This window comes from Heterodontus francisci, chromosome 14 (assembly GCF_036365525.1).
Source record: "Heterodontus francisci isolate sHetFra1 chromosome 14, sHetFra1.hap1, whole genome shotgun sequence".
Taxonomy (NCBI): Eukaryota; Metazoa; Chordata; class Chondrichthyes; order Heterodontiformes; family Heterodontidae; genus Heterodontus; species Heterodontus francisci.
Window position 1 is genome coordinate 41,322,989 of NC_090384.1, and position 13,331 is coordinate 41,336,319.

General features: G+C 42.5%; 1 protein-coding gene across 4 annotated transcripts in view; it reads right to left on the reverse strand.

The window, feature by feature from the left end:
- tkfc (triokinase/FMN cyclase) overlaps window positions 1–13,331 on the reverse strand; it is a 180,745-nt gene that overhangs the window by 60,659 nt on the left and 106,755 nt on the right. For 2 of the 4 annotated variants that reach the window (XM_068046053.1, XM_068046054.1), the window contains exon 17: window positions 12,594–12,768. In XM_068046053.1, coding sequence (XP_067902154.1) covers window positions 12,595–12,768 — 174 coding nt within the window. In that variant the 3' untranslated portion in view covers window position 12,594. The other 2 variants (XM_068046052.1, XM_068046055.1) reach the window with 2 other exon arrangements.

Genomic DNA, 13,331 nt, shown 5'->3' on the forward strand with positions numbered 1-13,331 from the left:
TTACTTATAATGATAAATACATTAGGGAAAAATGAATAGAAGGATATGCTGATGGTGTTAGATGAAGTAAAGGGAGAGGCAGCTTGTGTAGATCATAAACACTGACATAGGACAGTTGTGTAATATTTCTGATAGATTTGATAGTGAATGCAATAACGTACATTGTCATAAAAACAGAAAATGCTTAAAATACTCAGCACATCTGGCAGCATCTGTGGAGAGAGAAGCAGAGTTGACATTTCAGGTCCGTGACCTTTCATCAGAACTGGCAAAGGTTAGAAATGTAATAGGTTTTCAGCAAGTAAAGCAGGGGTGAGGGGGAAAAAGAACAAAAGGGAAGGTGTGTGATAGGACAGAGGGCCAGAGAGATTAACTGACAGGGAGGTCATGGGGTAAAGGCAAAGAGAGTGTGCTAATGTGTGGTGAAAGGGAAAGCATCAGTGCAGATAGAGTGTTAATGACATAATAATGAACAGCCCTAGCCAAAAGCACAAACATGAAGCTGTGGAGGGAAGCTCTCCGGAGGAGCTTCCAACCTCATAGTCCCACAACCCCGGACAGTCCGCTCTATCTCCTTCCCAAAATCCACAAACAGGACTGTCCTGGGAGACCCATTGTCTCAGCCTGTTCCTGCCCCACTGAACTTATTTCTTCCTATCTTGACTCTATCTTTTCTCCCCTGGTCCAGTCTCTTCCCACTTACATCCATGACTCTTCTACCGCCTATGTCATTTTGACAAATTCCAGTTTCCTAGCCCTAACCACCTCCTCTTCAGTTTGGACATCCAATCTCTCTGCACCTCTATTCCCACCAGGACGATCTGAGGGCTCTCTGCTTCTTCCTTGAACAGAGGCCCAACCAGTCCCCATTCACCACCACCCTCCTCTGCCTGTCTGAACTTGTTCTCACATTGAACAACTTCTCCTTCAACTCCACTCACTTCCTTCAAATAAATGGTGTAGCTATGGGCACCCGCATGGGTCCGAGTTAGTCTTGTCTTTTTGTGGGGTCTGTCGAACATTTCTTTTTCCAGTCCTACTCAGGCCCCCTCCCCCAACTCTTTTATCGGTGCCGTTTCCTGCTCTCGCCCCGAACTGGAAAACTTCATCAACTTTGCTTCCAATTTCCAGCCTTCTCTCACCTTTACATGGCCCATCTTCAACACTTCCCTTCCTCAACTTCTCTGTCTCCATCTCTGGGGATAGACTGTCCACTAATATTCATTATAACCCCACCAACTCCCACAGCTACCTCGAATACACTTCCTCACACCTTGCTTCCTGTAAGGACTCCATTCCATTCTCCCAATTTCTTTGTCTCCGACGCACCTGTTCTGATGATGCAACCTTCCACAACAGCGCTTCTGATAGGTCTTCCTTTTTCCTTAATCGAGGATTCTCCCCCATTGTAGTTTACAGCGCCCTCAACCGTGTCTGACCCATGTCCCGCACTTCTGCCCTCACCCCTTCCCCTCCCTCCCAGAACCGCAATAGGTTCCCCTTGTCCTCACTTTCCACCCCGCCAGTCTACACATTCAAAGGATCATCCTCCACCATTTCTGCCACCTCCACCTTCCGTAGGGATTGTTCCCTCCACGACATCCTGGTCCACTCCTACATTACCCCCGACACCTTGTCCCCTTCCCACGGCAGCTTCCCATGCAATCACAGGAGGGGTAATACCTGCCCTTTTACCTCCTCTCTCCTCACCATCCAAGGGCCCAAACACTCCTTTCAGTTGAAGCAGCAATTTACTTGTGCTTCTTTCAATTTAGTATACTGTATTCGCTGCTCACAATGTGGTCTCCTCTACATTGGGGAGACCAAATGCAGATTGGGTGACCGTTTTGCGGAACACCTCTGCTCAGTCCGCAAGCATGACCCTGAGCTTCCGGTCGCTTGCCATTTCAACACACCCCCCTGCTCACATGCCCACATGTCTGTCCTTGGCTTGCTGCAGTGTTCCAGTGAACATCAATGCGCCCTCGAGGAACAGCACTTCATTTACCGATAAGGCACTCTCAGCCTTCCGGGCGGAACATTGAGTTCAATAATTTCAGAGCACGACTGGCCCCTTTTATAATTATTATTTTATTTTATTTTTTCATTGTTTTTACCATGTAAGTATATCAGTGTTCCATTTTATGTGGTTTCAATAGTTTTTTTTTAACCATTAATCTCATGCAGCAATATCCTGCTCACAACTAAAGTGGTCATTCAGTGTCTGAGAGGAGTGTCTGGAAATGTCCAAAGTATAAACCATGCATCAAAAAATGCCTTTAAAACTGAATCCTTTTCCTCACCATTTACCTCTGTACTTTTTGAGCAGAGGCATGAATCACTTACTGAGTTCGTATTGAAATTCTATCAGCAGCAAGGAAATCGCAGTGGCAAAATCCCATCTCCTACCTCACCAACAGCCTTTCCCAGATCACAGAACTATTGCTTTAAGGCTTTGACTTCTTAGTAGACAGCTACAAGGATAGTCAGAAGGATTTTTCCACAATGCTTAGCTCACCCTCTATGCCTGGATCAGCTGTTTGCATTTTTTAGAGGTTGGATGTGTGGCCATTACTCTAATGGCAAGACCCAGAGGGAGTGAGTGCTACTATAATCAGCTGTATGGAATGACAACATAGCAGAAACTAAAGCAAGAAGCCCTTCTGCTGCACACCCCAGGGAAACAAAATGCTGCAAACACATTGCCTTATAAGAGAAAGGTTCAATGCTAAAACACCTGTTGCTAGCACTAATTACTTATTCTAGGATACATGCAGCAAGTTGATACACTTGTCGCTGTATACCAAACCCCTTCCCCCACCACCCAATAAATACAAGGTATAAAATCCTGATTGCATTAAAAATAACCACAACACTCACACGTTCAAGACGTGCCTTTTTCCATTGAGATAACTTGATTTAGGATCTCTGCCCTAAATTTCCTGCACACGATGCCAAGATAGTTGCAAAATCTGATGAGCAAGGGAGGGAAATTGGGCAGGCAGCGATTCCACCAGAAGACACTTCTGAGATTTTTTTTGCCACAAATGGTACTGACATATTTTAATTGGAGGCAAATGATGGGATAATGCCACATAATGTATTTCCTGTCATTTGCATATAGTCCAGCCATTGGGGGAGTTTTAAAATGTGGAAAGTATTTACTGAAAAAAATATTGTAGGCATTTTTTCCCTTTCTAATTTCTGCCGGCACCTCAGGGCAAGCTATGTTACATGTCCAGCTGAGAAAGGTGCCTCAGCAGTATGGTACATGATCCCAGTTCCCATGCTCAAAACGTTACTAACCCTGAACCTGGAAATTGAGCCAGGGTCATGATTGCAACTTTCAGCCAGCAAAGGTCTCTCCTCACTGCATCTCCAGTGGCAGAATGGGATGGAAGAAATTCAATGCTCAAGGCTGCAGAAAACCACCAATCTTATAAAGCGTATGAAAGAAGATGAGTTAAAACAAGAAGCAGTGCTAATGTGAAGTCAAGATTTGATGTAAACAACTTGTAGATTGTAGAAGGAAAAACATAAAACAGCAGCTCTTGTTATGAGTTAGAATTAATTTTTTGATCACTCAGTGAGTAGCTTAGAAATATAGAATAGATTCATCTCAGCCTGTTCTGGGTTTGGTATAATTGACCTCAGAGCCTCTGGTACAGGAAAGGGATTTTTCTTTTTAAGGTAATGAAGTGAAAAACTTTTCTTGGATGCACTGTCTCAGGCATCATGGTCTTTGAAAATTGATAAGTGGATTTATGGAACAGACTACCAGAAAAAGGAGTAAATTCTCGGTTAATTGATACCTTTTTAAACAAAACTAGTCAGAAAAGAGCATTTAATGTTTCAGAAATATTAGAAGGATTTTACTCACAAGGTTTATGGACAGTATGGTGGGGAAAGCACAAATCCATCATGGACAGTGACTTCCACAGCCTGGAAGGTGCAGGCTTGATTACATAGAATATATAATACAGGAATAAGCCTTACAGCCCAACTAGTCTGTGCTGGTGTTTTTACTCCACGAATCTCCTCCCGTTCCATCTGCCTCAGCCTTTCAGCATATCTTTCTCTCTTCCCTTTTCTCTTTTTGAAAGCATCTAAATTATCTACCTCAACCATTTCCTGTGGTAGTGAGCTCCACAGTCTAACCACTCTTGGGAAAGAAATTATTCCTTATTTCTATATTAATTATCTTGTGTTTATTGCCATTAGTTTTGGATTTTCCACATCTCTCTCCAAATCTATCCTTGTCCAACCCATTCATCATTTTAAAATCTCCATCAGGTCACCTCAAGGTCTTTTTTTAAAGAAAAAGCTCAAACCTGCTCAATCTTTCCTGATATCTAAAATTTCTCAATTCTGGTACCACCCTTGTAAATCTTTTTGTACTTTTTCCAGTGCATCGAAGTCTTTTTTATGCGACCTGACCAGGGGCTGATGTACAAGTTTAACATAGCTCCGCTACGTTTGGATTCTAAATCCCGAGAAATAAATTCCAGTGCTTTGTTAGCATTTTTAATTGTTTTGCTGAACTGTGCTGCTCCTTTTAATGATTTTTTCACCTGTATCCCTAGACCCCTTTGTTTTTCTACTGCATTCAGTTTCCTATTTTCTAAGACATAGGTGATGTTTTTGCTTTTCCTAGAAAGCACATCAACTCATATTTATCTATGTTAAAGTTAATTTGCCACTTAAATGCCCAGGCTGCAAGTTTAGTAATGTCTTCTATTATGTTGCTTTCTTCCTCAGTATTGTCCAAAATACTTTTTTTAATTCCAACTTCTCTATGTTCTTTTGCACAATTCATTGAAATCAATAACAATGAGGGTACTGTGATAAAGGGTTTTTTTCATTAACAAGTCAAATTTTTTCTCCATGGAGAAATCCCTACAAATAAAAACACACTCCAGGGGACTCCTGCAAGTACTGATACACTATGAAGTTATCCAGTTTGATAAGAAAAATAAAAAAGCAGAATATTTTTTCGATGTTGAGAGACTGGGAAATGTTTACATTCAAAGGGATCTGGGTGTGCTTGTACATGAATCACAGAAAGTCAATATGCATATACATCAAGCAATTAGGAAGTTAGCTTTTGTTATGAAGGGCTTGGAGCAGTCATCGGGGAGACCACACCTGGGGTACTGCGTGCAGTTTTAGAACCATAGAAAAAGTACAGCACAGAAGGAGACCATTCAGCCCATCGTGTCTGGGCCGGCCGAATAAACTATCACCCAAACTAATCCCACCTTCCAGTACCTGACCCAGAGCCTTGCAGGTTACAGCACCTCTGCCTCCATCGCCATTCCTGGTAGCGAATTCCAGACACCCACAACACTCTGGGTGAAAAAGCTTCCCTTCATGTCCCCTCTAATCCTTCTACCAATCATCTTAAATCTGTGCCCCCTGGTAACTAACCTCCCCGCCCGGGGCAACAGCCAGATGGATTGCATCCCAGGTTGTTAAAGGAGCCAGGGAGGAAATAGCGGATGCACTGAGGATCATTTTCAAATCCCCACTAGATACAGGCGAGGTACCAGATGATTGGAGGTCTGTGAACATTGTACCATGGTTTAAAAAGGATGCGAGGGATAAGCCAGGTAATTATAGGCCAGTCAGTCTGGTGGGTAAATTGTTAGAATCTATTCTGAGGGACAGGATAAACTGTCACTTAGAAAGGCATGGATTAATCAGGGATAATCAGCATGGATTTGTTAGGGGAAAGCCATGTCTTACTAACTTGATTGAGTTTTTTGAGGAAATGACAAGGAGGAGTGATGAGGGTAGTACAGTGGATGTGGTTTACATTGATTTTAGTAAGGCATTTGACAAGGTCCCGCATGGCAGACTGATCAGTAAAATGAAAGTCCATGGGTTACAGGGGAAGGTGTCAGGCAGGATCCAAAATTGGCTCAATGACAGGAAACAAAGGGTAGTAGACGACAGATGTTTTTGTGAATGGAAAGCGGTTTCTAGTGGTGTTCCACAGGGCTCAGTGTTGGGTCCCTTGCTGTTTGTGGTATATATTAATGATTTGGACTTAAATGTGGGTGGCATAATTGGGAAATTTGATGATGACACAAAAACTGGCTGTGTAGTTAATAGTGAGAAGGAAAGCCGTGGACTCCAAAATGGTATTGATCTTTTGGTTGAGGGGGCGGAAAACTGGCAAATGGAATTCAATCCAGAGAAGTGAGGTATTACATTTGGGGAGGGCAAATAAAGCAAGGGAATCTACAATAAACAGGAGGATATTGAAAGGAGTAGAAGAAGTGAGAGACCTTGGAGTGCATGTCCACAGGTCCTTGAAGGTGTCAGGACAGGTGGATATAGTGGTGAAGAAGGCATATGGATTGCTTTCCTTCATTGGCCGAGGTATAGAGTACAAAAGCAAAGATGTGATGCTGGAACTGTATAGAGTGTTGGTTAGGCCACAGCTGGAGTATTGCATGCAGTTCTGGTTAACCCATTGGTCTCCTTACTTAAGGAAAGACATACTTGCCCTACAGGGAATACAACAAAGTTTCACTGGACTGGTTCCTGGGATGAGGGGATTGTTCTATTAGGAGAAATTGAGTAGACTAGGCTTTACTTCGCTGGAGTTTAGAGGAATGAGAGGTAATCTAATTGAAACATATAAAATTCTTAAGGTACTTGACATGGTAGATGCTGAGAAAATGTTTCACCTGACTGGGGAATCTAGAGCACTGGGTCACAGTCTCAGAATAATGGATTCGCTGTTTAGGACTGAGATGAGGAGAAATTTCTTCACTCAAAGGGTTGTGAATCTTTGGAACTCTCTATCCCAGAGAGCTATGGATGCTCAGTCATTGAGCATATTCAAGAAAAAGGTCAATATATTTTTGGGTACTGAGGGAATTAAGGGATACGGGGATAGTACGGAAAGGTAAAGTTGCGGTAGAAGATCAACCATGATCTTGTCGAATGGCAGAGAAGGCTGGAAGGGCTAAATGGCCTTCTTCAGCTCCTATTTCTTATGTTCTAATGACACAATCCCAAGGATCCTTCTAAGAACTGAAGCATCTCCTCCCGCCCCACCGCTGTAAATATTGTTACAATCTCAGGACATGCTACATATATTGACACACGCTAGAGGATCCCTTGCATATATTGACAGAATTTTGTAGACTCCTTATAATTATTTATACACCCGAAGGTATGTCTTGGAAATATTTACATACTCAATGCCCGCAATGAAAATGCCAACACATTCCTGAAAAGCCTCTGGAAATATTGACATAATCCTGACATCCCTGCAAACACACTCTAGTATACCCCATGCAGATATTGACACACTCCTGGGAACCGCTTGCAAATACTGACACATTTCCAGGGAATTAATGGGGTAGATCTTGCTGAAGTGGGCCATCTTGTGGCGTAAGCGGTTGATTAGACTTTTTCCTGTATCCTTCAGCTTGAATTTTCTTTGTGTCATAAATTGCTGGAAATATGAGCCTATAATGGCATGGTGAGGGCCACAGTACATCTCCTCAACCAATGGGATTTAAGGATTGAAAGGAAAGAGGAACAAAGGAGAAGGGTGAATTGAAGTTAAATTACAAATTTAAAATCTCTAACAATTTACTACATGCAGGAATCAGATTGAACAATTTAAATTTTTCCTCTTCTGGGTTAACATTGCATTACCAATTACCATGTCATTAAAAGATATGTACACTGTAAGGTTTCGTCCCTTAACATTCTGTGGCAAGTTTAATGGGCAATTAATGTGCAAATCCAGTAAGTTCTTAAAAAATGACAGGGTTGCTCAGGGCAAATTGCCATTTGTGCAAAGTAAATGGTGGAGCAGAGCTAGATCCAGCCCATAATGATGTTTGAGGGGAATCCTTGCAAATATGGACATTAGTGTCCAGAGGAAAGAAGAAAGCCTACAGATCTGGGGCTTATTCAGTTGAGAAACAACAACCACCTAATCGGACTCCAGTCCAGATTTTGTTAGATTTACTCCCTTAGCTATTAACTCGATGATGTTGTTAATGTTGAAGGTATTGACTGGCAGGGCCCACGATCAGCACAAGAGTAGGCGTGATCTTGTCCTCCAGGTGTGCGAAGGGAGCAGCTCAAGTCGCTGCTTCCCACCTCCATCCCCCAAATCCTCCAGCGATTACACCCTCAGGTGATCAATCTGAGATAACAGTAGGCTGCTTAGGAGTCAACTGAACGCAGGCGAGTGAGTTTCCAGCCAGGAACAGGCTGAAGCAGAAAAAGCAGTGTTACGACTAGGTAAGGAAGGGGTCTCAGGCTTCCGTCTCGCCCCTTCTCTGGTTTGGCTGTAACAGAGTTTATCTTTTTAAACAAAGTGGTTTAACTTACCAACTCAGTGAGCACTTGCTCCTGTTACTCTAATTACAATTGCAAATGAATCAATCAGACAGGTTTTCGAAACACAGAAACAAATAGGAGCAGGAGTAGGCCATTTGGCCCTTCGAATCTGCTCCGCCATTCATTATGATCATGGCTGATCATCCAACTCAGTAACCTGTTCCCGCTTTCGCCCCATATCCTCTGATCCCTTTAGACCCAAGAGCGATATCTAACTCCTTCTTAAAAACATACAATGTTTTGGCCTCAACTGCTTTCTGTGGTAGTGAATTCCACAGGCTCACCACTCTCTGGGTGAAGAAATTTCCCCTCATCTCAGTCCTGAAAGGTTTACCCTGTATTTTTTTGAGTTTAACCAAGAAAAATGTAAGTTTATTAACCTTATCACTCTCAACCAGTTAAAATTACTAAAAATACACAACATAACCATGCTCACATGCATACGAGAGGCACACGCACACACAAATAGATACAGAGGGGAAGAAAGAGTTGGCAGGTTGAAGTAAAGTCTGTAATAAATGGAATTCAAATACTGAATTGCAATGTCCTTAATTGAAGTCTTGGAGTCACGTGCACAATCAAGGCTTGCTTTTCTGGTTTCAGAAGGCGGAAGAGAGATTTTATCAGTCTTCTTGGTGGTCACCTGTAAGGTTCTGTAGTCTTGAGGCTTAGTAGCTGCCACCATGGTTTCCCGGGACTTTGCTGGAGGGAGAGAGAGAGCGAGATGCTTTTCTCTTGGAGTTCGGTTACAGTCACTTTTTTCACTCCCGGGCACTATTCACAAATTCAGTGCTACACCAGCAGGTATGTCATGTGATCAGCTCTTTGTTCCTGGAGGATTGTTTGAACTTCAGAGGTTATCAGACTTACTCAGGAGGGGGATGTTTTGGCGCTTTCAAAGTCAAAGTGTGTCGATGGCTTTTGATCACCACTATTGACAAAACCAAATTCGCTAATTGAATCAGGGAGCACCCCAATTGTTCCAGCTAGACTGGGTAATTTACCTCTGTCTCTCAGCCAGCCTTTGTCTTCTCATATGCAAATGTGCATGGCCACCTTTAGCCATTCAATTCTGCTTTTAAAAGATATTTGTAATGTCCAGTAAAAAGTTCTCAAGCAAAGTTTCATATGATGAAATTAATATTTTTTCATTTGGCATGTGTGATTTTCATCACACCGGTATAACCAGGGGCCAGTCACCGGCTCAGCAGGAGATTAAAGTCTCTCAGTCACAGCAGTGGTGGGGGAAGGGCAGTGATGGTTAAAACCAGTGCAGTCCAGAGCAAAACTGTCTTATTGAAGTTGAGATAAGTCCAGAAGTTTGAAGCCAAGTTTCAAAGAAGATCTAGATTTTTCCAGATCTTTTCCACAGCTCACAGATCAGAAAACGAAAAAGAGGCAGCAGATTATAGACAGAAGCAGAGTCTTACATTTCTTCCAAAGTAGTCCAGTGTAGAAACATGATCTTGATGTCCAGTGAAGCCAGGAATTTGAAGCAACTACAATCTATAAGCTTCGGCTCATCCAAATCTCTTATCCCACCCTAAATCTCACACATCTATCACCCCAGTCTCTTCTCACCTGCACTGCCTTCTGGTTTTCCAAACCCTCAAATTTAAAATTTGCATGATATTTCAATCCATGCATGGGCTGACTGCTGCCTTCCTCAGCAGGCATAACCACCTGCCTCCCTCCCCTCCTCAACCATTCCTGACTCTGGACAATTGGGCATGTCCCCTCTCTTTGCCCTACCATTGGCAGTCATGCCTTTAGCCACTAAGCCCCCAAGCTCCAGAATTCTCCTCTTTAAAATCCACCTCTTTGAACAAGCTGTTAATCTCCACTCCTAATATCTCCTTCTTTGTCTAGGTGCCCATTTTTGTCTGAGTTTTATCTCTGTGAAGTGCCTTGGAACATTTTTCTATCTTAAAGGTGCTATATAAATGTGAGTTGCTGTTATTGTTACAATGGCTATTCTTGATGTAGGGTACACGTCAGGTAGCTATCATTGTAAGGTGCACAACTCAATGTCATTGGTGAAGCATGCAAGTTGAGTATTCGTAGATGCAGTGGGCATTTTGATTTTCAAATTGTACATCTCCATCAGTGGTCAGCAGGTCCTGATCCTGGAGGCCCAACACACAATTGCATTCCACTTTCCTGCCCCACTTCCACTGGTATTGGGCCCTGCCACCTGATACCCTGGTGCCCCCAGACTGTGAAATCCTGCCACTCCAGAGCCTAGTCAGATTCTGTCCAGCACTGGGATGGTAGGAGGGGGCAGAAAAATCTGCTGAAGCCTTTCATGATGAAGGTTTTCCTTGGGGAGGTTCTTCCTTTCACATCTTACCCAAGTAATGAACTGTGTCAGTATCTTTATATTCTTTTCATGGGATGAGGGCAACGCTGGCAAGGCCAGCATTTGTTGCCCATCCCCAATTGCCCTTGAACTGAGTGGCTTGCTAGGCGCTCACATTGTTCTGGCTGGAGTTACATGTAGGCCAGACCAGGTAAGGATGGCATATTTCCTTCCCTAAAGGACATTAGTGAGCCAGATGGGTTTTTATGACACTCGATGATAGTAATACTGCCATGAAACTGAGACTAACTTTCAATTCCAGATTTCTATTAATTAATTGAATTTGCCTTGTCAGTTGTGGCTGATTACAGAAAGTGAGCAGAAATTCAGCAATATTCCCATATTCAGGGCTGCTTTGATCAGGGCCTTGTGTCAACACTTTGCAGCTGGAAGAATTACTGGTTGAGACAGCAGCCTCAGTTGGCAGATTGCACCTAACAAATTATATCAGAGGGTTGAGCACAGCAGAGAGAGTGGGACTTCTGACAGAGAGCTCTACTTTACTATCGGAAGGGCAACAGCATGCCCAAGGATGAGGGTACTTCATATAGGACGTGAACTGAGGACGGGGCCACTAAGAAGTAAACCTAAGCAAAAGGTCAAGATTCTAAAAACAGTTTTAGAGACTCAGAGGACATCAGCTCCATCCTAAGTTTATCTTCCATGTGATAATATATTTTGAAACAATATAAAGTTTATTTTTAAAGAATTAGTCAGAGGATGTACCCGAGGAAGCTCCTGTTCTGAACTGTCCCTTTCAGAAATAATGGCGTAGATAGGAACTGCTGCAAATTAACGAAATAGTAAACAATGACCATTTAGATCTTTGTTGAGTATGATCTTTACATCGCTGATAAGAAACTCACAGTTGATCATTCATTGGCTCCAAAATCTCTGCAGTTCTTTGTTCTGATATGTGTAACAATATTTGCCCGGACTTCCACCTCCTGAACTCCCTTAGTCTGGGCCTCCCACTGCCTTCAGCATCAACTTTCATATAATGATCATTTGGCTTCAGTCTTTTGGGGTGTAGATGTCTGAAATGGGAGTAACTGGTGAATGGAGGTTGGTCAGTGTTGCTCTGGTCATGCCACAATCAAATATATCACAAGCAAATATCCAAATGCAAAGAAAGAGTGAAAGGAGCCCCCATTTACCAAATTATATTACAAACAGATCTCTTTGGGGCAGGTTATCAACTTTTAGGTTGGGTGTATTAGGCAAAGTGAGTACTCATAGGTATGCAGTGAACAATGAACATCAGTGGGTGTAGTGAAATAAAAAGTGCAGCAAAATACTCAGCAGGTCTGGCAGCATCTGTGGAGACAGAAATAGAGTTAACGTTTCAGGTCTGTGACACTTTCTGTTTTTATTTCAGATTTCCAGCATCTGCAGTATTTTGCTTTTATATCAGTGTGTGTAGACTGTAACCAAGGGACAGTAGATATATGGTGCATATTGGATGTCAGTAAGTGTTGGGCATACAGTAAGCATCAGTGCAGGCATGGTGCACAGTGGAAAATAGTGAGTGTAGAGTGCACAGTAAGATATAATAATGAATATATGTGTTGGCTGTATAGACAGTGTCAGCAACTGTCGGGTAGTGAGGATGAGTAGGTATGGGGTGCACAGCCATCAGTAGGTGTGGGATACAAAGTGGGTACTGACAAATTACAGGGAAATAAACAAATGAGTGAATATACTGATGTAATATATTAGTACCAATGGGTGATTTCAAACATTTTCCAAGCACCTGCAACATATTTACTGCAAATAATAAGGGGATATTGGAACTAGAAAGCTCAAGCAAAAAACATATACATGCAACACAAAGACAGGACTTCCCTTCCCCAAGCAGCACCTCATTCCTGCTCTTCTGGTGTAGACTGTTTCAGAGCTGTCAAGATAGCCTTCAAAATGGCAGCACAGGCAACAGCTCCCGGGTCAGGACGGGTGAGCTGAGCTGAGGAGATGTAACTTGCTCGACCTGCCTTTGCTATCATATCCTTGGTGGCTTCTGCACCTGCTTCAGCTTTCTGGAAACAGAGACAGATGATGAAAAGACATCAGCCCTTAATCAACAAAACAATCACAACCTACACTGCTTATTCTGATCCTGAGATCAGTGCAACATAGTCTGCATCATAGCACATTCACTAAATCTTGCATCCCGTGCATCATGTGCTGTATTTATTTTGGATCCAACCACTTACATTCAAGTAATTACTAACCATGAAGCAGACATATGTACACCAGCGATCATAATGTCACAAAAGCAAAAGCAGATGCTGGAATCTGAAATAAAAATGGAAAATGCTGGAAATATTCAGCAGGTCTGGCAGCATCTTTGCAGAGAGAAACACAGTTAACGTTTCAGATCGATGATCTTTCATCAGATTGTCATGCCAATTATTTTGGTATGAAGCAAACCTTATAAAATTCTGAATATTACAGGAAGTTCCTATAAGTACTCCTCTGTTGTGTTCTTCCATTGCACGGGTTGGGTACTTATGAATATTAATCCAATGTTAAAGAATATTAATCAAGTAGGGGTTCATTAGCAAGAAAGAAAAAGTGCACACTCCATACTTCTTCTGGA